At 39.3% G+C, this 26,902-nt stretch overlaps 1 protein-coding gene across 3 annotated transcripts in view; it reads left to right on the top strand.

The window, feature by feature from the left end:
- The window catches only part of Atf7ip (activating transcription factor 7 interacting protein), an 84,945-nt gene that overhangs the window by 40,978 nt on the left and 17,065 nt on the right, over positions 1-26,902 (top strand). For all 3 annotated transcript variants that reach the window (XM_050135173.1, XM_050135171.1, XM_050135172.1), the window contains exons 2-9: positions 791-2,397; positions 4,947-5,027; positions 6,262-6,407; positions 8,292-8,429; positions 13,635-13,700; positions 17,600-17,673; positions 18,220-18,308; positions 21,251-21,886. In XM_050135173.1, coding sequence (XP_049991130.1) covers positions 798-2,397; positions 4,947-5,027; positions 6,262-6,407; positions 8,292-8,429; positions 13,635-13,700; positions 17,600-17,673; positions 18,220-18,308; positions 21,251-21,886 — 2,830 coding nt within the window. In that variant the 5' untranslated portion in view covers positions 791-797. The remainder of the gene's footprint in view (positions 1-790; positions 2,398-4,946; positions 5,028-6,261; positions 6,408-8,291; positions 8,430-13,634; positions 13,701-17,599; positions 17,674-18,219; positions 18,309-21,250; positions 21,887-26,902) is intronic.

Raw genomic sequence — 26,902 nt, 5'->3', positions numbered from 1 at the left:
TTTCAGTGGATTGACAGCATTGTGTAGCTGTCGCCACAGTGAGTGTTTGCACTTTTTTTTAAAAAATATTTATTTATTTATTATGCCTGCAGGCCAGAAGAGGGCGCCAGACCTTATTACAGATGGTTGTGAGCCACCATGTGGTTGCTGGGAATTGAACTCAGGACCTTTGGAAGAGCAGGCAATGCTCTTAACCACTGAGCCATCTCTCCAGCCCTCGCACGTTTCTTTGTACTCTGCGGAAGAGTCCTGGTCTCTTTAGCATCATTGCCTGCTTTCTCCAAACCTACAAACCAAGCTGGGAAATGGCCCAGTGGCTAAGTATATTTCCTGCTTTTGAAGACTCAGGTTTGGTTTCCAGAACTAATTTTCCTCATGTGCTTTTTCATGCTTCCTGAAGCACCTCTGGATTTTTTTCCCCTTCGAAACAGGGTTTATCTGTGAGTAGCCCAGACTGGTCCTAGAACTTGCTCTGTAGACCAGGCTGGCCTCAAACTCATGGAGATCCACCTGCCTCTGCCTCCCAAGTGCCGGGATTAAAGATGTGTGTCACTGCCACCTGGCTGCTTCTCTGGCTTTTTAACTCTTACATTGAGAATAAAAACTATCCCTCTTTTCTCTTCATTTTCTTAGCAACTGATGTTCTGGTGTGTTCTGTGTCATCTCTTAGTTTTATGTTATGTAAATCTAATAAAAATGAATTGTCTAAATTGTCCACATTAATTTTCAGTAAATCTGTAGTTAAATGACTTTTGTCTCAATTATTCCTTTTTTTTCTTTTTATTTAAAGATTCAAAATGGATAGTATAGAAGAACCTCAGAAAAAAGTCTTCAAGGCTCGCAAAACAATGAGAGTGAGTGACCGTCAGCAGCTCGAAACTGTGTATAAAATCAAAGAAGAGGTGCTGAAAACCGATGCTAGACTCTTAAATGGGAACCACGAAAATGGAGATCTGGATCCCACCTCGCCTTTAGAAAATACAGATTGTATTCAAGATAGAGAAGAAGTGAATGGGATCGAAGGGATTAGTTTTGAATCTGAAGAAAGTAAAACAGAATTGAAAGAAACACCTTGTATTCCAAATGTTAGTGTAAAAAACAAGCAAGAAGAGGGTTCAAGTAGTGAGCCTTCATCTCCTCGTGTGACTTCCGAGCCTGCTTCTCAGCTAACCAGTGAACCAGCCTCTGCTACCCCAGCCCCTGCTACCCCAGCCCCTGTTACCCCAGCTCCTGCTATCCCAGCCTCTGCTACCCCAGCCCCTTCTACCCCTGCCCCTGCTGATCTGACCACAGAAGAGCTGGCTGCTGGAGTACCAGCCACTGATGGCTCTCCCTGTGAGGAGTCCCCTTCTAGTGATCCCTCCTCCCGTGATCTCACCCTTAGTGATCCCACCTCTGCAGATATTGCTTCTGAAGAGCCTGCTTCTGATGATCTTGCCTCTGGTGGCTCCACCTCTGGTGAGCCCCTGTCGGATGAAGCAGTTTCACGTGAACCAGTTACAGATGAAATGGTTGCTGGTGAAGTGGCAGTGGTGTCTTGTGACTTGGCCCCTGGGGAGCCATCTTATGATGATTGTGCCCGCTCTGGTGATTTGCCTTCTGATGATCTGCCTTCTAGTGATGAGTCCTCTGGTGGGCCTACCTGTAGCAGACTGGCTTCTGGTGAGCTGGCTTCTGGTGAGCTGGCTGCCGAATCAGCCACTGATACTTTTAAACCAAGTTCTGTGCCAGTTTGTGAACCAAGTCCTGAAACTGACAAGACAGAGCAGAGTAGCAATAACAATGATGATTGTTCAGAAAAAAATGAAGACAGTGAAAATGTAGACCAAATTCAAAGTAAAAACTCATTTGATGAGGAAGATAAAACTAACAATAATGTTGGTGAGAAGGAAGAAACTCTAGAAACACACAGTGCAATTATTTGTTGTGATCTACCTCCAGAAAATACAAAGAAGGTAGAGGAAGAGCCCATTGCCACGCTTGCTCTCGCAGAAGAGGCCATCTCCAGCAGTATGGAAGTTGACCAAAGTGAGAAGGATGAGCACAAAAGTCCTGCGGAAGCTGAGGAAGCTGTCAGTGACAGTGCCGCAGAAGACAAGAAGGAGACTGCTTTAGACACCACGGACTCCATGGAAACAGACGAGATCATTCCTATTCTGGAAAAGCTTGCACCTGCGGAGGATGAACTTCCTTGCTTTTCAAAGACTTCTCTCCTTCCGGCTGAGACAAGTCAAGATTTGGAAGAGAAAATGGAGGGTTCTTTTGGCTCACCATCAAAACAAGAAAGTACTGAGAATTTGCCAAAAGAAGCCTTTTTGGTCCTCTCTGATGAAGAGGATATTTCATGTGGAAAAGATGAGCCGGAGGTTATATCACAAAATAAGCCAAGCTCTCCAGGTTAGCTGATTATGGATTTTATTTGCTTTAATGAACTGTTTACTAGAACCTGTCCATTTAATGTTGATATCAGTGATCCTTGAATAACATTACAGAAATGCAGCTAAGTGTGGTGGTACAAGGGAAGATGGAGGGCCCAGGAGTTAACCTTGGCTACATAAGTAGTTTGAGGCTAGCCTATGCTACATGAGACCCCATCTTAAATTATTAATAAGACAGTTTAAAAAAATAGTACTTTTATAAAAATAGAAGAACATGAGGTGGACCAGTGCTTCTTAACCTTCCTAGGGCTGTGGCCCCTTACCACAGCTCCTTGTGTTGTGACCTCAGCCATCGAGTCACTTTCATTGGTGCTTCACAGCTGTCATTTTGCTACTTCTATGAACAGTAGCGTAAACCTAAGATCTGTGGTTTCTGGTGACCTTAGGCAACCCCTGTGAAAGGTCATCCAATCCCCAGAGGGGTTGCAACCCACAAGTTGACAACCAATGATATGGAATATAGTATTGGTACCCTTGTATTAGTGTAAAGCTTTGAAAAATCTGTATAAAGATAGATTTTCTGTAGGATACATTCTCCTGATGTGTTTTGCAGGATTGAAACTTTTCTGTTTATTGACCTTTTGTATTTTCTTATATATGAATTACCTGTTACTTTCTCTATTTTTTTTTCTAATGGGTATGTTGTTTTCAAGTAGCCTTTAGTACTTTAACTTTAAATATAGTTATGGATTCAATCCAAGGCAAGGGGTTGGCAGACTATGGCCTGTGGCCCACAGTTTAGCTAGGACAGAGGCAAACCTGTTTACATGTCGAATACACTATTGTTATTCCTGCACAGGGCAGCAGTGAGTGTTTGTGTCAGGCTGTGTACTCTTTGGTTGTTAAAGGCAAAGTAACCTACCAAGGTAATGTCAGGATGATCAGAAATGCTTTATTTGAGTGCTTTTTTAAAAAGGTTTTGGGGTTACCTGGATTTGACTTCCCACCTTTAGTAATCTTACTGTGTTGACAGACAGAGCCAGTTTCATGGAAGATAGAACTGTGAAAACTTAGCAACCTAACGAGAAGGCTGTACTGAAGAACAGAGGCATCTGTACACGTGCGCCATGCCTTGGATAGGCTCTATAAGTACAGGCGAACTAGGAAGCTTTATGTTTCGATGGGCTATAGAAATCCCTGACACTGCCTGAAATGATACATAAGTTGTTTCTGAACAAGGGCCTTTGATGATCATTTTGTGTTGAAAGAGATTTCCTTGGGGCTAGAGAGAACACTGAATATTCATTTGCTACTCTTGCAGAGGACCAAAGTTGGGCTCTGAGCACCCACATGGTAGCCCACAGCTACCAGCTCTGTAGATTCACTTGTTTCTGGCTCTGTAGGTACCTACACATACACACACGCATACATGCACATGCACTTCTAAATCTTTCCAGCACAGTACACACACACACACACACACACACACACACACACACACACACACACGTTCTCTAAACCTTTCCCAAAGGGCAGTTTGCTCAATCCCTAGAATGTTTGAACAAAAAGAAATATGGGCTCTACTTCCTGGTAAGAATATGTGAACATTTTTCAACAGAGTTGGTTCTGTGACACAATGTAAACTTTAGCAATCACTCTGATCCTTGTAATCTAAGACTCGGTGTGTGTCTCAAGTGCCATGAATCTAGTGGACAGATCTGAAAGTGGTCATTGCAGAGGAGATATATGAGTTGTTTAGAATTTACAAGTATGGCTGGTTGGTAGTAGCTCAAGCCTTTAATCCCAGAACTCGGGAGGCAGAGGCAGGTGGATCTTTGTGAGTTTGAGGCCATCCTGGTCTACAGAGCAAGTTCCAGGACGTACTCCAAAGCTACATAGAGAAACCTTGTCTTGAAAATCAAAAAACAAAACACGCAAAAAAAAAAAAAAAAAAACAAACAAAACCAAAACAGCATAACAAACCCTCAAAAACAAAAATCCCCAAAACAAACAAACAGAAAAAGAATTTACAAGTATTTTAAGAATATCGTTGTTATTTTGCTAATTGTCTTAACTACTGCTTTCGTTTTTTTACATTTATTTATGTAAGGTAACAGAGTATGTGGGTGGTGGCAGGGAAGGGGCGGGAGGTTCGAGGGTAACTTGGAGTCATTTCTCTCCTCATGTCACATGAGACCTGGGAATTGGTTGTCAGGCCTGCTGGCAAGTGCTTTCACCTCTGAACCACTCTGGTTTAGTTTAGTAACTGAAAGCAAAGAAATAGGAATGAATGCTTTATAATAGTTGTTACTGGTGATAGAAAATGAAGAAGTTAAAACTGTTATTTTTTATATTGCACTTATTAAGGATAAACACAATTTGAATGTAAACTTAGTCTTTAACTTTTCAATTTGTGCTCTCTTTTTCCAGATTTCCTATTTTGTAACTTTAATTTTGTAAAAGTTTGTTTGGTAGCTGAATGGTGACCAAAAATGTAAATTAATGAGCTGTTACTAATTTTTGCCGAAATAAGTAAAGTTCCCTTCTTCTCTACATTTGTCCTCACAGAAGTAGAAAGTAATGAAAAGGACAGCAAAGCTGAGGAGGAGGAGGAACGAGTGCCGGATCAGGAGCGGCCACCCGTGAGAAGTATGCACATACCCGCACCTGCACCTGCCGTAGTTGGCCTTAGCTGTGATAGGCTGCCCTCTCTGCTCCAGAGATGGCCATAGCTTTTTTTGATTTAAGCCTCAGTTTTCTGATCTTGCAATGACAGTTCAAGGATCTTTGGGTGCATCATTTCATGTTTCAGTGTGTTTATGTTAATCGTTCCGTACAGGATTTAGACTTAACATGAGGCACCAGGTGTCTTAAACTGTTTTTAAGCTCGGAGAGGGAGGATTTGTCTTGCTGTAGTGAGAGGTAATAGGTTCCTAACAACACAGATTCAAAGGGAAGGGGTGTAGAACTGATGCAGTAGACAGAAAAGGACTGGGCAGCTAGAAGCCAGCAGCACCTTTGGTTTATTGTATCTATATTAAAAAGTGCATAGATAGATGCGGATATAGTTCTTTATCCACTACCAAGATAAAACGGAAAGGATAGTTTCTGAGTTTCTTTCTACCCCTCATCTTGAACATTGTTTTATAGATCAAAGAAAATAGTTTCATTTATAGAGTGACATTGGTAAGAACCTAAAAGGTGTGGAATATTAGTGTTTCAATTTCTTAAATGCTGAAAAACCAATTAAACTTTTCTCATGATTTAGTGTATGTTAACATTTGAAATAATTTTTTAATTGAATGTCTAGTCTGTGCCAGTGTACTTCTGTGACATTCATTTCACCGTCTTTGTATCTGAACTCTTAGGAAATGTTAAGAGTTCATGTCTGAATCTCTGCTCAGGGTTGAATGACCAGAGAGTGGCTCGGTCACTATGATTGCCATGCACCTGTTTTTGCAAGGAAGAACTAGTAATTCAGAATATATAGAGATTCTAGAAGTCTGCGATGTAGGATGATCAGTCTTTGTGGTAATGAATTCATATGTGCTATGAAATTTAGTAAAAGGAAGATTGGGGCGGGTTCCTGTCATCCGCAGGACAAGGCTGTAGAGCATTCTTGGTCTGTGTGAGGATCTCAAGGGAAGAACGCTCCCTGGTTTCAGAGTGCACTGCTAAGCAGTGGGCAGGTTCTCTTTGGCGTAGTGGACAAGACCTCAGCTCTAAAGCTAAAGCCGAGCGCTGCAGTGTGTGTCTGCCGAGTTCTTAAGAACAGTCAGACGGTGACTGACAGAGAGCTTCATCTGCTGACTCACTGGGCTGTTGACTGCTGTAACTAAAACAATGGACTGATGCATGCGGGGGCTTTTGTTGTTTTTCTCAGATGAATTTTCCAGACGAAAACGTTCTAAATCAGAAGACATGGACAGTGTGCAGTCCAAACGTCGGCGCTATATGGAAGAAGAATACGAGGCAGAGTTTCAAGTAAAGATTACAGCCAAGGGAGACATTAACCAGAAGCTTCAGAAGGTGCTACCCGTTATATTTCAATGTTCCAGAGTGTCACTGTCCATACACATCAAGATTTCTAGCACGATCCTATTATGCTGTGTTTACTTAGTCAGAATTTAGCCAGTCAGAACTTGAAGTCAATGACAAGCTATGAAATCTGTGATTATTTTTGTTAACTTCATTTTAAATTTCCTCTGACTCTATTTGTTACAGTATTTTTATTTAAAAAAGTGGTAGTGATTATTAAAAATAAAAAGGAGATATTTTTCTATTTGTTCTTATGTTAAAAGTGAATAGTTTTTGAGCTTTTCTTTTTCTTCCTATATTGACCATTTTATAATGCAGAAGAAACAAGCTTTATTTATTTTAAATCTTAATAGTAGACTTAAATACTGTAATCTTATAAGTTGATACTTTCTAAAATCTTTTTATGTTAATATAAAGATGATAAAGACAGGGCTTTAGATGCACTAGGAAAAGGAATGTTCAGAGTAAAGATTTTCTGCAATTTTCCTCTATGTCTGTTATACTAGTATACAGCTATCGCAAGTTAATTATTTTGGTTATTTACAAAATTTTTCCTAGTGTGAGAAAGGGAAGAACTCTCAGAGTAAATACTTTCCAAGCATGAGAACCAAAGTTCTCATCTGCTACACTATTATGAAAAGTCAGTCATGGTGATGTTCACGTATAAATCTCATCTAGCTAGTGCACTGGGAAGCTGAAGCCAGAGACTCTTATACTTCAATGACCAGCCAGTCTAGGTAGTTGGATGAGGCCCTGACTCAAAACAAGGTGCAGAGTGATCATGGAAAACACCTGACGTTGACCTCTGTGGTCCATGGGCACACGTATCTTTACATGCATGAGCACCACACATATCCACATCAACACCTGTTTAAAACACCTTTTATAGAGAGCCATGAAACTCAGATCTCCTCTTTGCTCCATCAGACATTTGTTCATAATAGTGTAGGCTCTAGCCCAGGTTGACTTTATTTTGGGGGGGGGGGGTTCGAGACAGGGTTTCTCTGTGGTTTTGGAGGCCGTCCTGGAACTAGCTCTTGTAGACCAGGCTGGTCTCGAACTCACAGAGATCCGCCTAATCTTGCAGGTGTCGTCCTGCCTTCACTTGCGGGTGTAAATCACCAAGTCTGGTTGTTTTTTAGGGTCTTATGTATTTAGTCATAAATTAATAAACCGAAGTTCTTCTAAGATACAAGAACAAATAGTACAAACATCTATGCTTTTTTTAAAAAGAAAATTAAAAAAATGAAGTTATAAAAATGCTCTTACTGCCTAGTTTCCTTTTCTTGTGCCTATTGAGATAATAATGCATTCAACACTGTTCGAATTGTGAAGGGCTGATGAACACCTGTGGGTTGAGGATTTCCATCTCTAGATCATATTTCTAAGGTGTGGCATATAGATCATATAGATATGCCAGTATCCTGTTTTTTGTGGGTCACATGAAACAGTGGTTAAATTTTGGATAAATATTTGTTATATTTTATCAAGTCTTATACTCCAGTGACATTTTTACTGCATCTCACAAAATTGCCAGTCATTAATAGATTAGAAAAATTTTGAAGCTGTTCTTTTAAACACATTTTGTTCAAATGGGTTCAGGATAATAAGGATGATAAGGAGAAAACACTAAAAAAACTTCAAATTATTTTCAGAATTCCACTCTGGAAGTGTTATCCTTAGTATGGACTTGTGTTTTTGGCGTAATGGTGAATGGCAGTAGGTAGCATTGAGTTTGGCATTTATTCTTTAAGTTAGTCAACCCTGTTTTATTCATTAAATAAGTTCCTATTATTGTTATTAGTTCTTAATATTTACTGGATTTTTTTGTTGGTGTTGAATTGCCCTTTTGTAACAAAGGAATTTTTTTTTAAGGTCATACAGTGGTTACTTGAAGAAAAATTGTGTGCTCTCCAATGTGCTGTGTTTGATAAGACTTTGGCAGAATTGAAAACCCGAGTGGAAAAGATAGAATGCAACAAAAGGCATAAAGCAGTTCTTACCGAGCTGCAGGTTTGTACGCTGAGGCTAACTCTGTAACCCATGTTTCATTGTGTATAATTTATTTTTTGATTATATTACCATTTTCATGTATTTGAAGCTGACTGCAAAATAATGTGCGTCCTATTTAAGAAGTAAAAGGTGTCTGTTGTTCTTGCTGGGGCTGCTGTTAAAACAGAACCATACATAGCTGGATGCTTTACCAACTGAAGTGTGTTACTCTACAGTTGGAGAACAGAAACCCTAGGGGAAGGTCCCAGCAGACAGCTTGCTCTGCATAGTAGCATTTTGAGGAGGGTGCACACCAGGTCTCGTCTCTGACTCGTGCTGGCAGCTCTGAGGAGGTATCTTTTTTCATTCCTGGCCTTGCCTTCATGTGGCATTTTTTTCTGTGTTTTGTGTTCAACTTTCTTTGTAGTTGAAGGTACCAGTTATATAAATTCCATTAGAAGAGAACCACCCCAGTCTAAGAGACTTCATATTAATTCATTATTTTTACAGTGATCCTTAGATACCTGGGTTATAGACTTTATGATATGAGCTTTGGCATAATTTAACCCACATCAGAGACTCAGAAATTACCTAAATTGGTACTTAAAAGAACTTTTTGTTTGTCCCTGAAGAAAGGTTGGCATATAGCATACCGTAGATGCAAAATAATATTTGTGAAGGATTAGTTTTGTATCATTCTACTTTCTCTGTGGATATTATGCTTTATGATGTTAGTTTATAGGGCTGGAAAGATGACTTGGTGGATAAGAGCACTGACTGCTCTTGCAGAGGACCCAGTATCAGTTCTTAGCACCTACATAGTGACCCAACTGTTGGCAACTCCAGTAGGGATCTATTACCTTTAATTGACCTTCTTAGGCACAAGACACTACATACATGGTGCATGTCCGTATATTCTTGTAGAAACATATATACGTATAATTTTTTATAAAAGATATTAGTTTACTAATCCATGTTCCCGGCCTCAATCTTTGAAAACCCACCTTCCCAAGGAGAGTCAAGGAAGCCCGCCAAACCTTGACTCCCCAGGAAAGGTCAAGACACTCCCACAGGCTATTTAAACTACACCTCTTCCTCTTGTGGTCTGTTGGGTTTTTCATTTTCCGCTCAGGGCCACCTGAAAGCACAGGCGTCCAATTAAACCTGGATATCTTTTAATTTAGTCTGATTTGGTCTGATTGGGATTATTTGTGTCAGCGAAAATTATTCCTAACAATCCATATTAAAGATGAGTTTTTTTTCTATATATAGTTGAGAATGATTTTGAACTTCTGGTTTCCTGCCTCCACTTATTGTTAGGATTATAAACATACACCTCCACACCTGGTTTTGTGGTGTTGGGGTCGAACCCACGGCCTTGTTTATTCTAGGCCAACAACTGAGCTACATCCTCAATTGCTCTCACTCCTCACTACCTGCCCAAATGCGTCTTTATTCAATTAGTTGAATTGCTCAAACAAAAGGAGAATGAAAATGGATATATAATCCTTGGATGTAGCACGAGTAATAAAAACCCAAAGATAGATACTGGGGTTCAACCTGAAGATCAGAAAAGCAAAGCACTAGAGAGACCTTTTTCTTATTTGCTTGTTTGTTTGATTTGTTTTTTTTCAAGACAGGCTTTCTCTTAATACTCCTGACTGTCCTGGAACTCCTTCTGTAGACTCGGCTGGCCTCGAGCTCAGAAATTTCACCTAACTCTGCCTCCTGAGTGCTGAGATCAAAGGCATTTGCCACTGCCACACCTGGCTCACTAGAGAGACCTTTTACCTCTACCAAATCTTCAGACTGAAAGGGCAAGATCCAGTCTCAGTGAATCCTCAGACTCTACACTCCACTAAGTTCTTGTTTCTTCCCCTTTATATTCTTCTCTTTGCCCAGCCTTATCACTCCTGTCTCCACCTCCTTAGTGCTGGGATAAAGGGCATGTGATCCCAGGTGCTGGGATGACCTTTGTGTGAGCTCTGTTTCTGTTTCAGACAGATTCAGTCTTGTGTGGCTCAGGGTGACTTTGAACTCAGGGAGATCCATTTGCATCTTTCTCTTGAGTCCTGGGATTAAAGGTGTGTGCCTGTATGGCTGACAAGTATGACTGGTTTATTCTCTGGTCTTCAGGCAAGCTTTATTTATTAGAATACAAATAATATACCACTATAATTAGTCTTTTTTATTAGTATTATAATGAGCTTCTTTATTCTAACTTTGACTGAAATTCTACTTTATCAGTATGTATATAGCTACTCTAGCTTGATTTCACTTATCATTTGTTTGGAATATCATTTCTCTTTCATCCTTTCATATTCACTCTATATCTTTTGTCCATGTGATGTGTTTCTTGCAGGCAGTAATCAGTTGGATTTTTTTTCCCTTTTGTTTTAATCTAATCAGTCTGTCTGCATTAGAACAGGAGAGTGAAGATAATTTACGTTTTTTACTAAGATTTACATGCTCATTCCTGTAGTTCTGTCTCCTTTCACAGCAGCAGCTCCTCAGCTGATCTGAGTGCTTTTTCCTTTCTACCTTACTCATCTTAGAAGTTTTCTGGGACACTATATTGAATTTGTTTTATTATTTCCTAGTTCTGTTTGTTCATACATTCTCATGGAACTCATTTTTTTTCTAGGCTTTTGTAATTGTGACTTTCTTCTTTGTGTGTATAAAGAATTCTGTAATTTTTTTCTAATTTTGCTTTAAGTAGTCATGGTTTGATTTGGTATATGTTCATCTTAGAATGCCCCCTCCCCCCCAATCAGAATTTAAAGGATAACTTTTCTGAATATTGTAACTAGTTAGGGAGTGATTTACCTAAAATATCGTGCTTTCCTGACTTTTAGGTTTTATGATGTAATAAAATTATAATGAATTTGCTTTGTAAGATGACTCTTTACAGCATTCTTTGTTGAGTATTGATAATTTAACAATAATGTGACATGAAAAGTTTCTTTCTGGTTCTGTCTGAAAAAATACCTCCTGTACTTTTTCTAAATCAGGGAAATTTTCTGCTAGAGTGTGATTTGACAAGGTTTTCTATGCTTTTCGTTTGCGCCTCAGCCTCTGGGATTAAATCTGGTCTCATATTCAGAGTTCCTTAAAATTGTGCCTATGGCTCATTATTCTTATTTTCCTTTATTACTGTATGAATATAAGAATTCCTTACCTTGTTTTCAATCCCTGTTATTTTTTCTTCTGATTGATAAGTCTTTGGGTGATGCATCCCATTGAGTTTTAAAAAGTTTGTATTTATCTTTTAATTTTAATATTTCCATTATTATATATTACTCTCCAGAATCTCTTTGTTAAATTGGTATTTGTTATCTAAATACCAAATTTGGTTTACTTTGTTTAACTTAATTTTATTTTATTGAGGTGATAATTCTTTTTAAAATTAGATTTTCAAATTCTTTGACATTTCAATCATTTTGTTATCTCACCTGTCTGTGTTTCTACATTTTAATGTATATCATTTGATTGATACTTCTTCTGACTGCATGTTTTATCTGTCTGCTTTCTCTTGAGGTTTCAGTTTCTCCTACCATGCAGAGGAGAGAGAATATACCACAGTAATACTGTTCATTAAAAAAACAACAACAACAACTAGATGTTTAGATTTTTGTTACATTTCTTTAGTTTGCATGTGTTTATGTATGTGCGTATTTGTATGTACATGCATGGTGCACATGTGAATTAGGACAGCGTGACAAAGGTACACTCCCGTTGTGCTGTGCCATCTTGTACAATATCCTTAACTGTAGTAAAATAATTACAAACAACATCTGTTCTCCTACTTAGGGTAGAAGAGCAAAAGCCCAGGACACATAAGATGAACTCAGGAGTTAAAAATTAAATCATAGTTAATTAGAAATCAAAAAGGGAATAGGGAAAGCACAGAGCAGGAGAAACAAATCATGAAAGACAGGAAAATCATGCTGTGAAGGATGGAGAAACTGCAGTGAGTGGTAAACACAGCTAGAGAGAGAAACAGAGAGACAGACAACACATGAGCCCAGCAAGAGAGAGACACCCATGGAATACAGAAGGAAACAAAGCAGTCGGAAGCCCAGTTGGCAGAGTTGAGTGCTCTGGTGTGTTTTCCCTAAGCTGCTCAGTTGGCAGAGTGGCATGGAACTGTTTTCTCTGTGAACTCCAAACAGGTTAGACCTGAAAGGGTTGTTTGCCTTCTAACCTCCTCTTGCCTTTCAAAGGATAATTTATAAACCTCCTCTCTCCTGCTGTAGACTCAGTAAAGCTTTTAGTCACTGAGAATTCCACTTGTGTGAATTACCCCAAAGAAATACTCTGAAAGAACAAAGCTATAAGGCCATGAGTATAGCCTTGTATGACTGTAGCAAGGCACTGGGAAACATTCACCTTATCCGGTAGACAAAACATATATAATCAGCTCCAGTGCAGCGGTGCTCAACCTGAGGGCCGAGACCCTGTTGGGGGTCACATATAATATCCTGCTTCTCAGGCATTTATATTAACAATTTATAACGGAAGCAAAATTACAGTTATGAAGTTTATGGTGGAGAGATCACCACAACATGAGGAACTGTATCAAGGGGCCACAGCATTAGGCAGGTTGAGAGCCACTGCTCTGGTAGAAAGCTGCATGTCCAAATGAGTAGATATCCAAATAGTGTTGTCAAAGGATTTCGTATGATTTGCATATATGTCTGCATGCATGTATGTTTTCAGTTAGATAGTTAAGCGTGGGGCTGCAAAGATAGCTCAGTGGTTAAGAGTACTGTCTGCTCGTCCAGATGACCCAGGTTCAATTCGCAGCACCCACATGGCAACTCGTGACTGTCTGAAACTTCAGCTCCAGGGGAGTTGACACCCTTACACAGATATATGCAAAATACCAATAAGCAGAAAATAAATAGAAAATAAACAGTAAATAAATAAATTTTAAAAAAAAGTTGTGTGATTACAACCATTTTGAAAAATAGCTGCAAATAATATATATTTCAAAATATGCTCTGGAAAGTAAATATACTTAGTTGTGTGGTAAGGACGAGCTGGTTTATTAGTATTTATGTCTGGCAATTAGTTCAGGGAGCACACTGTGTTTTTTCCAAGTGTGTATTTTATAGTCAGCTTGTCTTATTTGGTTCTGAATAGCCTGTTTTCTGTAGATTTCTCTTGTGAATAGCAGACCTTAAAGGAGTTATAGTACTTGACTTTTGTTTGTTTCTTTTCTAGGCCAAGATAGCCAGATTAACCAAACGTTTTGGAGCAGCCAAAGATGATCTTAAGAAAAGACAAGAAGTAAGCATTTCTGTTCTGTGTTCATTTTCCTAGTGTTCTGTTGCTCTGAAGAGATTCCATGATTGTGGCAACTCTTATAATGGAAAACATTTAACTGGGGCTGGCCTATAGTTTCAGAGGTTTAGTCATTGGCCTCATCACTGGCAGACATGGTGCTGGAGAGGAGCTGAGAGTTCTACATTCTGATGGGCAGGCAGTAGGAAGAGAGAATGACACTGGGCCTGACTTGAGCACTTTAGAATCTCAAAGCCCTCCCTCAGTCACACACTTTCTCCAACAAGCCCTCTTTTCCTAATAGTTCCACTTCCCAGTATCCAAGCATTCTTATCTTTGAGCCCATGAGGGACATTCTTACTCAAATTACCACATTCCATTCCTTGGCTCCCATAGGCTTGTTGTCATATCATAATGTAACGCGTTCAGTCTAACTTCAAAGTCCCCATAGTCTATATCGTTCCAGTACTGTTAAAATGTCCAAAGTTTAAAGTCTCTTCTGAAACTCAAGGCAATCTCTTACATGTAACCCCCTGTAAAATGAAATTTGGAAACCAGATCACATACTTCGAACAAACAATAGCACAGGATATATATTACCATTCCAAAGGGAGGAAAGGGAGTATAGTAAGGAAATACTAGACCAAAACAAGACTGAAAACCAGCTGGGAAAACTGCAAACTCTTCCAGCCCATGTCTGATATTAAAATGCTCTTCAGATCTTCAACTCCTTTCAGCTTTTTTGAATGCAGCACACTTCTCTCGGGCTGCTTCCACTCCTTGTTAGTAGTTCTCTGGCAGGTATCCCATGACTCTGGCCATCCCCAACAACTCAGGGTCTTTCAGACAATGCAGGCTTGACCTTCACAGCTTCATGCAGTGTCCTCTCTGGACCTCTGTGCCTGGCCTTAGTGGCTTTCCTTAGCTACAGTGGGAGATTCCATAACCTCTTGTTTATATCCTTGATTCTAAAGCCCGAACCATGTGGCCAAAGCTGCCAAGTTCTGCTGTTTGCTAGGGGTGGAACATGTTTCAAATACATTTTTACCCACTTTCTGTTTTCAATTGTTTTTTTTTCCCCCTAAATAAGTTTGGATGTCCTGAAACTTGATCTGTAGATCAAACTAGTCTCAAACCCAGAGGTCTGACTGTCTCTCCCTCTTGAGTACTGGAAAAAAAAAAAGGTATTACATCAGTACACCCAACCCTAAGCGTTTTTTTTTTTCTTTTTTTAATTTTTGAGACAGGGTTTTTCTAGCTTTTTTGGTTCCGGTCCTGGAATTAGCTCTTGTAAACCAGGCTGGCCTCAAACTCACAGAGATCCGCCTACCTCTGCCTCCCCAGTGCTGGGATTAAAGGCGTGCACCACCACCGCCCAGCTCCTTTTCACACATTAGAAGCTTAACTGAGTGGGATTTTGCCTTGAGATTACCATTATCTTTATTCCACCTGGTAGCAGGCTGTTTTTTGTCTTTTTCTCTTTTTAAATATGTTTATCTCTGAGCACAATACTTAACTCTATTATACTTTCTGGCGGTGCCTTCTTTTCTCTTTTCTCCTCAGACTGTATATTTTGTACTTTTTCTTACTCAGTCCTTCTTTTCATTATAGATCTGCCTAAGACTGTCCACTAATACCATGCAACACAGTCAAGATGAGGCCGTTTTGAAATCGCCTCTGCGAGGGACATTAATCCAAAACTCTTCAGTTTACCTCAAGCAGATTTTTTTTGGAAAAGGGCAAAAAGCAGCCACATTATTTGCCAAGATACCACAAAATAATGACCTGTAGGCCACTTAACTAATGTTAATTTTCTCTGAAAGCTCTTGATCCCAGCCTTCGATTGCTGTCAGCACCACCGTCTTTCACATTTCTACTAGGATGGCCCATTTAGCCCCCACTTAAAGTGCTACTGCCTTCCCAATCCAAAGTCCCAAAGTCCACGTTTTGCCAACAGGAAACATGGTCCAGCTTATCACAGCAGTACCCCAGTCCCTGGTACCAACGCCTGTCTCAGTTAGGGTTTCTATTGCTGTGAAGAGACACCATGACTATGGCAGCTCCTATAATGGAAAATAGTTAGTTGGGACTGGCTTCCAATTCTAGAGGTTACAAATCTCTAGAGTGGGAAGCATGGTGGCAACAGGCAGACATGGTACTAGCGAGGTAGTTGAGAGTTCTATATCTATATTGGCAGTCAGCAGGAAGAGTGACATCAGAAACCTCAAAGCCCACCCCAGTACATACTTCCTCTAAGGACTCTGCTTTTCCTAATAGTGCCACTCTCTGCTGATCAAACATTTAAACCTATGAGCCAAGGAGAACAATTCCTTTTTTTTTTTTAAAGTTATTTAGTTTTTATTTTATGTGCATTAGTGTTTTAGCTTGCATGTGTGAACGTGTCAGAACTTGTGGTGTCGTAGTTCCAGACACTGGTGAGCTGCCATGTGGATGCTGGGAATTGTACCCAGGGCCTCTGAAGAGCAACCAGTGTTTTTAACCACCAAGCCATCTCTCCAGCCCCTGACAATTCTTCAAACCAGCATTTAATGACCTGTGTTATTTTAGGACATGCTGACTACCATTTCCTTTATGTATGCTGTGAGATTTGCTTTCTTCCTGTATATTTAGTATGCCTTAGTCTTCGAACTGAGTTCTCTTCAGTATTCTTAAATGTCTGCATTTCTATTAATCTATTGAGGTTTCAGAATTCTTGAAGCTGTGTTTTCTGTCTTTAAGTCTGGCATCTTACCTAACATGCGAAGCACTGGATTATATCCCAGCACTCCATGGGACAGGACATGGTCTTATATACATGCCCATGATCCTAGCGCTAGAGAGGAGGGAGGAGAGGATAAGACTATAAGCTTGGCTGATAGAGAGTTTCATGCCAGCCCAGACTATGTAAAAAAAGCTTATATTTTGGAGATTTGTCTTACCTCGTTTATTTCTTTATATATTCTTGCTAGTGTCTTAGTTTAGTTTTTATATTCACTTGAAACATTTTACTCTTTTCTATGTCCTCTTTTATTACCATTTTCTTTTCTCCTTTCCCATGTTCATCAATTGTGCTGTTAGGATTGGAAAGTAAGAGAGCTTTAGATTTCATATATTGTCAAGAAAATGAAGGAAAAACTTGTGAAACAAGTGGATCTCCAGTGGATACCAAAGTTACCACCTCCGGGCCTCAATAGAGAAATCTGGCTGCCTTTGTAGAACTGAAGAGATTGTCAATGTTGTTACCTTAATAGTATATTTCATTAGTTTTATTTAAAATGTGGAGTGAAACAGTTAATGTTATTTCAAAGAAAAAACAAGCTTTGTAAAACCAATCAAATCAAAAGATAAGAGAAGTTGCAGCAGCATTGTAACATTCCTAGCTTTGAACATGTGCAGGGCTTAGAGCCTTTCATCTCTGCAATGAACAGCATTGCTCTAAACTTCACTTCAGTGCAGAGAATGCACTGATGAGCTTGCTGCCCAGCCAAAACTGCTACTTACTGCACTGAAGTCTTTGCCTTGCACATATACAGCATCTCCAGATGACCACAGAGCCCTACGAAGTATTCCGGGAAACATTCGAGAAAATTGCCAGCTCGAAAAGAGAAATAAATTGTGTAGAACTAACTAGAAGGAAAACCACCTGAAAGAAAAATGACTGAAGTTGCCACCTGGAGATTGACAGGATGAGAAGATTTGAAGTTTATGAAGAAAGATTTCCACAAGAAAATAGGAAAAGACAAAGTAGTGATGTCTGATCTGGCAGTGCTTTTCTATTGGATTAGTTAAATAATAGATCGGATATTGAGAGAGCACTTGAATGCCCTTTCTTTCCCTTTCCTTTTCTAGCAATTCCTATATATTGGGTTTTATTTTTTTACTTTGGTATTTCCCCCCTCTTTCAGAGCCCTCCAAACCCACCTGTATCACCAGGAAAGCCTGCCAGTGATGTCAGCAGCAATAACAATGTGACCTACAGGTAAGAACTGCAGTTTGTTCATTGTGTTTTACTGAGAAAGCAAGTCTCTGCTTAGTCTTGGCACACAATTGTAAATGCTTAAGCAGCGGTAAATGACTCGGGTCATAGTTGCTTTTCTACTTCCTCTAATAAAATTTATTAGAATTAGAATAAAATTTATTAGAATTTTTCTTTTGTTAAATTTTTTTTCTTTGCTTTTGCAATATTTAGGATTAAATTTAGAGACCACCGCTCCCCAAAACCCTACATGTTTCTTTAAGAATATGTCATTAATAGGTTTTAGCAGTTGAGAACTGCTTTGGTCCTTGATGAGAATATGCCATTGCCTGTATTCAGTCTTTAGGTAACTGATAGCAGTGGAATATGGGCAAATACTCTTCTGCTATGTTAACTGGCATTCATTCTTGTGTATGAACTGTGGCTTCAGGCATAGGGTGTAAACGCCATATCTTATCCTTTTCCCACCATGGACCACTGTTTTTCCTGTTTCTGTGGGTTCCCCCTTGGATCACATAGTCATTGACTGTACATGTATCTGTTTCATAGAAATGCAGGCACGGTACGACAAATGCTGGAGTCGAAAAGAAATGTTAGTGAGGGTCCACCGCCATCCTTTCAAACTCCTGTGAATACAGGTAACTTTTTTAAATACCAAAAAATACATTTTCTTGGACCCTAACATCTTTGGTTCTCTTAGAAAACAGGACACTTTGGTATAAATATGAATATATTTCAAAAAAGTTGAGGGTTGTAAGTACACATGAAAAGAGAGACGCTAAAATTCCTAGGCTAGTATTTCTCAGGTCTCTCTTCTCTAGGGCCTTTACAGGCTCAGGGAATGGCTAAGTACTCCAGAGAATTTTTGAGTTAAACTAATTAGCACTAAAAATTGAGTTAAAATAAAAATATAAGGACTTTTTTCATTTAAAATTAATAATAAGCCCAGAGGCAGGCGGATCTCTGTGTTTAAGACCAGCATGGTCTATGTAGTGAATTCTAAGGCAGCCAGGGCTACATAGTGAGCCCTTGTCTTGAGTAATCAAAAACCACACAGAACTGAATTATAATAATCCTATCATGTGCATAGAAACTTTTTAAAAATAGAAAATAATTGTACTTAAAAAATAATCAGTTAAAGAGCTAAGATCCGAGTTTATTTCACAGAGCCCGCAGTAAGTAGATAAGACAGACAGAGGCAGCCACCTCACTTGGCTGTCTCAGTGTTAGAAAGGGGAGCAGACTCTGGCCAGCCTACATGGTGAGCTCCAGGCCAGTGAGCCACCCTGTCTCAACCTAGGAAGAAGAGGGAGATGGAGAGTGGTGCCGTCAAGATGTAGAAGATTGCATGGGAAAGTGCCAGTGACTCAGTGCAGATACCGAAAGAGAAAGGGATTGGCACTGGAGTAGTGACACCTAACACATTCATGTACACACACGAGTATGCATGTACATACAAATATCCCCCAAACAGGGATGTATTGCCTTTTACAGGTTTCTTTAAAATTTTTGGTTAAGATGTTAAGCAGCTAAAGCTGGTTGGATTCTTAGGTCTGTACCTTCTTTCAGTCTTTTCCAGTCTGCTGACTTCATCTGTGAAAAAAAGGAGCTTCATAGAGACAGATGGAAACGGGCTAGATAGCTGGACACTGCCCACTGATGGTAGTTTCTGTGGAACTAGTGCAGAGCAGACTCAGAAATCATAGGCTTTTCTCATTGTTTTTCTCTGTCACTCTTTCAAGAAAATAGGTCCTGCTAGGCCTTGTAGCGCAGACCTATAATTCCAGAACTCAGCAGGCTATGGCAGGTAGATTATAATTCAAGGCCAGTGTATGATTTTACTGGAGGGTAGAACGTAATTGAAATGGTAGCTTTTACTACTACTTTAGTGAAATTTCCTTTTTTAAATACTGTAATAAAGTATTTGTTAGTGAAGAGGTTAGTGTGACAGGAGTGGTTGGCACCTCTGTTCTACCTTGGATTTTGTAGTTTTCTCCTTATCCATGGTGTCATTTTCCATTGTTTGTTACCACGGTCTATTAATATTGCATGGAGCATTCCACTAATAATTTGTCTTTTATTGTGATAATTGTTTTATTAGGTATTATTGTTTTTTTACTATGCCCAATTTCCAAATAAACTTAACGTAAGGATATGTGTACAGTCATCTACCACAAAATGACATTTCAGTGAGTTGCGAATCAGATAATTTAAAACAATTATCTGGGGAGACCGCATTGGAGTTGAGACCATAGCTGTTTACTATCGTAGCTTAGCATGTTACTCCTGAGTATGCTATGTTCATGTGAGCAGAGCTGCAGCATTGTAAGCTGTACAGACTATAGAAAATAAAACTGTGTAGGGTACCCAGTGACGACGTTACCCATGGTTTACTGAAACTGATATCAATTTTATGCTTGTAGTAGCTGTATCTCTTTTATATTTACTGTCTCGTTTGACACATTGAGTGGTTGATCTATCCCAGGTAGATTTGTTCAGTCTTGTGATCATACAACATTGGAATTATGTAATGACGCATTTCTCAAAACATACTCATGTTGTTAAGGGTTACGCGGCTGCATAGGAAAAAGCGCCGTGTGTGTAAGGTTCTTTGTTGTCTGCCTTATGTATCACTGGGGCTCTTAGGATAAAGGATGTTAATGTCCGCAGATATGGACTTGCTGAACTAAGTAAGCCAACAGGCACTCACCTTTTGTCCAGATAGTACAAAAGTCAAATGTCTCATTACTATTAGGAAAACAGCTTTGACATTGTAACTTTGTGCAGTTCCCAGGACACTATAGGTATCTCTCTGCACTCACTGAGAATTCCTGCTCTGGGGTACCTATGATTTTAGAAAGACTAGATATCTCAGTAGTCAATTAAGTTACATTTTAAACCTGTGCCAGTGAGACTAAACCTTAGTAGTTGAGTCGTAAGCTACTGTAAATCTCTGGTTTAGGACTTACTTTTCCCTCTTTGGTATGTGTGTGTTCTGTTTCTTAATTGATCTCCACTTTCTACTCAGTGCTTTCCTCTCTATCAGTTGTGTTTCTAGACTCTTCTCTAAGGGTCGCTCCTCCCAGAGTGAGTTCTTTTTCAAGGATCTCAGTAAGGATATGTAGGAGTCCTCCAGGTCCAGTGGTGAATAGTGCCATCAGCCTCACTAACTAATGCCAGTGCTTTCCAGACTCCCTACCTCAGCTAGGTACTGTCCTATGTTTTAGGCATTAATAATGTTTAGAATGAGGTTTTAAAAATACTTACATGGTTTTACTTAGTTTTCAGTATTTTTTAGTTGTTTTTCCAGTTAGTTCCTCTGAAGTAAACATTGTAATTTTCAAGAGCTGTTTTGATATTGAGATAATAATCTTATATAGTAACATTAAATTATGTGGTGTTCCATAAAGACACCAAGTGTACACAGAAGTGCTCCTAAACATTCCAGGGTTTTCGAACTTAAACCTGGAAACGTCTTTGTGGCGGCTTTTCTGTATAAAATATATCCAACTTGTGACTTATCTTTTGCTGATAATTTTAGGTAGTTATCTAGACTCAGACTTGTGTTTTTTTTCTGTAGTGTCGTCAGCCAGTCTTGTCACTCCTCCGGCGATTGTCAGTAGTCAGCCTAAACTGCAGCCTTCGGCGACCTCAGGTTCTCTGCCAGCAGCATCTCTTCTTCCTGCTCCCAACACAGCTACAGTCGTTGCCACTACTCAGGTGCCTAGTGGAAACCCTCAGCCTACAATCTCCCTGCAGCCCCTACCAGTGATTCTGCATGTCCCCGTTGCCGTATCCTCTCAGCCTCAGCTCCTGCAAAGCCATCCAGGGACTATCGTGACGAATCAACCATCTGGCAGCGTTGAATTCATATCTGTGCAAAGCCCACCGACAGTGAGCGGGCTTACCAAAAATTCAGTATCCTTGCCGCCCTTGCCAAACCCCACCAAACCAAACATTCCGTCAGTGCCCAGTTCTAGTATTCAGAGGAACTCTTCCACCAGTGCTGCACCCTTGGGGACAACCCTCGCTGTGCAGGCCGTTCCCACTGCACATTCTATTGTGCAGGCCACAAGGACTTCTTTACCCACAGTAGGCCCGTCAGGACTTTATAGCTCATCTAACAATCGAGGCTCGATACAGATGAAAATCCCAATATCTGCTTTTAGCACTTCATCTTCTGCAGAACAAAATAGCTCTGCCAACCCGCGAACCGGTAAGTTGCCTTGCTTAATACCAGAAACAAAAGCACATTGATGGTCATTCGGTGATTATGCTCTTCCTAGTTTCATTGGAAAAATGGAGTAAATAGAATTGGCTTGATTATTTTTAGTAATTTTCTGAATACCTAATGTAAAATGATGCGGTTAAAAGTAGAGTGTGAGAGAAATTTATTTCAGTGTGCTTTCTTAGTGAGTCATGATATTTGTATAGCTTTATGGGATCTGTCACAATTTTTGATCCACGTACATTGCATGTAATAATCAGTTCAGAATGCTGGACTCTTATGTGCTTCAAGAAATGAATTTCAGTATTTCGAGACTTTAATGTTTTTTCTTTTGTCATAGATGATCTCAGTCAAGTAGTTAGTTCCTATCCTGTGCCCTATAAACAGCAGAACTAAATCCTCTCGCCTTACTGTTGCAGTGCCCTTATACTTGCCACGCTCCTCTCCTCTGCTCTTCCCAGGCAGAAAGAAATTTTGGTTGAGAAATCAGCATTTCTATTTTACTTTTTAGTAATTGTTATTTAGTAATTTTGGTGAGGTTTTTTTTTTTTGTTACTTTGTCAGTTTTTTGTGTTTTGTTTGTTGGTTGTTTTCTTCCCTGGAGCTAAGGACAGAACCCAGGTCCTTGTGCTTGCTAGGCAAGCACTCTGCCCCAGAGCTCGAGCCCCACCCCACATTGGTGAGGTTTTATACAGGCTTTGTAGTTTGCATTGTGTGTTTGTATTTGTTTTTAATGGTAGATTAGGTGGACCAGGACAGTTGAGTATCTAATTTCAGAAGTTTATTGTAAGAGAGAATTAAAAACCATTTATCACCAGGAGATGGTGGCACATGCCTTTATCAGCACTTGGGAGGCAGAGGACAGGTGGGCAGATCTCTGAGTTCAAAGCCAGCTTGATCTACAGAGTGAGTTTTTAGACAGCTAGTACTACACAGAGAAACCCTGTCTCAAAACAGACAAACATAATAAATAAATAAAATAGATATTTAAAAACAAACAAACAAGCAAAAAAAAAAAAACCCACAACAACAACAGTAAACCAGTAATCTTCTACCAAGTGGGGAACACACTGTGCATTCAGCACCCAGCGTCTTCTAAAGCTGAACAATTAAAAAAAATAGTTCTTTGCTTGCAAAAATGTTTGACTCATTATTTTCTGTCATTTTCCATAAGACATATTGCCTAATTGTATTTTACTTCAAAATATAAGATGAATTTGACTGCAAATTTATTTAAAATTGTACAACTCTTGTTCTGGCTGTCCTTGATCAGACTGTCCTCAGATCTGCCTGCCTTCCCGTCCTAAGTGCTGGGATAAAGGTGTGTGCCACCAGGCCTGGCCACAAAACCATTGCTGATGTTTGCTTTTAATCATGTCAGAGGACAAGCAAGATTAACTTGTTTTTCTGATTTCTTTTCACAGAATTTTTAATATGTCAGATGATTTATAATGCACTTTATTTTATGTGATATTTGTACAGGATAAATTTGAAATTTTGAAACAAAGTTGATTTTTTTTTAATGATCGTCTGGTCTATTTTTATAAATATAGAACTTTACTGTGAGACTGTGGCCTGTAAAGAAAATTAGAGTGTGTGCTTAATGTTATGAATGCTTGTACCTTAAATATATGCAATTCAGATTATAATTTCATTAACATGTTCCCTTTAACGGTTTGTAAGCATTAGATAAGGGCTTGTTATAGAATTATGTAGCTGATGAGCTGTTTTAATAACAATGAGAGTCATTCTGTTTCATTTTTTATGTAAGATTAATACTTCCCATAATTATTAATTACCACAGAATTCTGTTTTTGAGATATATTTATGCTTAAATGTTTTTATCTTAGCATTTAATATATTCATATAACTATACATAAAGTATTAAAGTTACCTTCATTTGAAATCACATTTCATTTGTTCTTACAGATGAATTACTGGCTGTTACTAATGTGTATTAGTGGTGTTTCCACAATTAACTGGAAGGTGATTATGTAAGAACATGTATTCTAAACTGGGTGGTGGTTGTGCATGCCTTTAATCCCAGCACTTAGGAGGCAGATGCAAGTGGATCTCTCAGTTTGAAGGCAGCCTGATCTACAGAGAGAGCTCCAGGACAGATAAGGCCACACAGAGAAACTCATTTCAAAACATCAAAATAAACAAGCAAAAAAAAAGAACACCAAAAACCATATTCTTTGACCATGCCTAAATCCAGAGATTATACTCATATACTCATTATAAATCATACTCATAATTTAAGCTGGAATCAAATGATATTATGTACAGTCTTCTGTCTGCATGTATGCTTGGATGCCAGAAGAGGGCACCAGACCTCATTACAGATGGTTGTGAGCCACCATGTGGTTGCTGGGAATTGAACTCAGGACTCCTGGAATAACAGCCCATGCTCTTAACCTCTGAGCCACCTCTCCAGCCCCCTAAACATCTTTCATTCCAAAATATGGGAAGACTTGAATTTAAATATCACTAAGCAGTTACTTCTTCACCCATCATGTCCTTTGAGTTTCTTCAAGCCTCCCATTTCTCCTCATACGGTTATCCAGACCTTCAATAGAAGACTACCAGTTTGTACCTTGAGGACTATGGTAAGACTGAAGTAGAGAGATGGCTCAACAGTTAAGAGCACTTGCTGCTCTTACAGAGGTTTTGGGTTCAGTTCTAACCGTCCATATTGCAAAACTAATTTGTAACTATTTGTAATTCCAGCTCCGGAAGATTGAACACCCTCTTATGACTTTCAGAGGCATCTGCATACTTGTAATATAATATACAGACATTTAGGACAGACAGTCAGACATTCAGACACATGCACATGAAAAATAGAAATGGTTCTTAAAAATGACCCACTGATGTTAAATAACATAATCCATCAAGCAGGTAACAAAGTCTCCTGCATAATAGGAAGATTTTAAGCCATAATTTGATTTCATAACCTAGTTAATTTTGTTGATTGATAGATGGTTTCTAACTTCCTACTTTGAGAAGTAACTCAGGTAGATAGTAGAAGGTGAAAAATGCTCTGAGATTGAAGAATGCTGCATTAAAGATTGAGGGAATATGCTGAGCGGTAGTGACTTTTAATTTTAGCACTTGGGAGGCAGAGGCAGAGGCAGGTGGATCTCTGTGAGTTCAAGGCCAGCCTGGTCTACAGAGTGAGTTCCAGGGCAGCCAGGGCTACACAGAGAAACCCTGTCTTGGGGTGGGGGGAACAGAACCAAACCAAAATAAAACAAAACAACAAATTGAGAGAATTTTTAGCCTGTAGTTTAAAGGGCAGAGCATATTGCAAATCTAGAGAAAGGTTACAGTTTTGTGAGTAATTAATTTATCCTTAGAAAGTTATGCCAAGAATAGAATCATTCTGGATAACAAAACAGCATATGCACACATACATACATACACACACACATACACTGCATGCACATATACATACATACATACATACATACATACATACATACATACATTTAATGTGTATGCAAAAAAACAAATGATGTTTTTGTAATATTGCCTAGTTATATTAATTCTTTGGCAGGTAAAACTTTTATGTATATTACATAGAATATATGTTCTGTATATATAGTTTTTGAAACAAGGTCTTAACATAGTTCTGGCAGGCCTAGAGCTTGCTATGTACATCAGGCCTCTGTCTCACAGAGCTCTGCCTGCCTCTGCTTTCCAAGAGCTGGGATTAAAGATGCATACCACTACATCCTGCCAAATTTAAAAAATATTTTAAAAAGTAAGTTTATATTAACATATTATTTCTCCAAAAATAAAATAAGCAAGATTGAAAACATTAGTTTCCTGTCCTTGGATTTTAACATGTGGATGTTATTCTTTTTTGTTTGTTTGTTTGTTTGTTTTTCCCGAGCCAGGGTTTTTCTGTGGTTTTGGAGCCTGTCCTGGAACTATCTCTTATAGACCAGGCTGGTCTTGAACTCACAGAGATCCGCCTGCCTCTGCCTCCCGAGTGCTGGGATTAAAGGCGTGTGCCACCACCACCCTGCTTGCGGATGTTATTCTTAATCAATTCTTTATATAGAGTTATATATATATATATATAGAGAGAGAGAGAGAGAGAGAGACAGAGACAGAGACAGAGACAGAGACAGAGAGACAGAGAGAGAGAGTTATATATGTAATATAGACAGTTTTATCAGCTTTTTGCGCAAATGATCTTCTCTGTATATGTTTTGAGGGTTTGGAATACAGGGATGCCATATTTTGAGCAGGAAGTTGTTTGCCTCCAGAAAAAGGATGGGATGCTGTGACACAAGGCACTCTTGACAATGGTCAGAGCACGGAAGTGAAGAACTGTGGTCGGTGGACAAGATAGTTCCTCTTCTGTCTGCTAGAGCCTGGGCAGGGATACCCTTGCTTTTCAGTTTTCATAACATAACAATTTTCTGATGGAAACCTAATGCAAGTTAAATGAAAATGAATACAGGAACGTAATATGGGTGTGTGGGTGATACAATAAATTGCTCAAGCATGAGGACCCCAGTTCAGAGCCCCGACTCTTACACCAAAGTCAGGTCTGGCTGTGGAATCTAAAGCCAGTGTAGGGGTGCGGATATGGGGAGATTCCTGGAGCTCCTTGTCCAACCACCCTAGCCAATGAACTCTAGGTTCACCGACAGACTACCTAAAAGTCTAAGGTGGCAGCTGACGATGGAGACAGCTGGTGTCGTCCTCTTGCCTCCAGCCACAGCCATGAACAAGCACATGCGCCTGCACAAGGCACACAAAAGAAAAGAAATCTGTACTTGAACTGATATGTGCATATGTTTGTCATGGTTGTTGTGACTCCTGGAATGAATGTATTATGGACATTTTCAGTCTTAGATTTTCCCAAAAAATCTTCAAATCTTGTGACATAATGATGTTTCACTCGACTGTGTTTCTCATTGTGTTGTACTAACGTTCAGTTTCATCTCTCAAGCCTTCTTCACCCGTTGCCGGGTAATGAGTGTATGA

The sequence above is a fragment of the Alexandromys fortis genome, unplaced genomic scaffold, assembly GCF_014885135.2.
Source record: "Alexandromys fortis isolate MF-2015 unplaced genomic scaffold, M_Fortis_MF-2015_v1.1 scaffold_21, whole genome shotgun sequence".
Lineage (NCBI taxonomy): Eukaryota > Metazoa > Chordata > Mammalia > Rodentia > Cricetidae > Alexandromys > Alexandromys fortis.
This window is presented reverse-complemented; position numbering and strand designations above follow the sequence as displayed.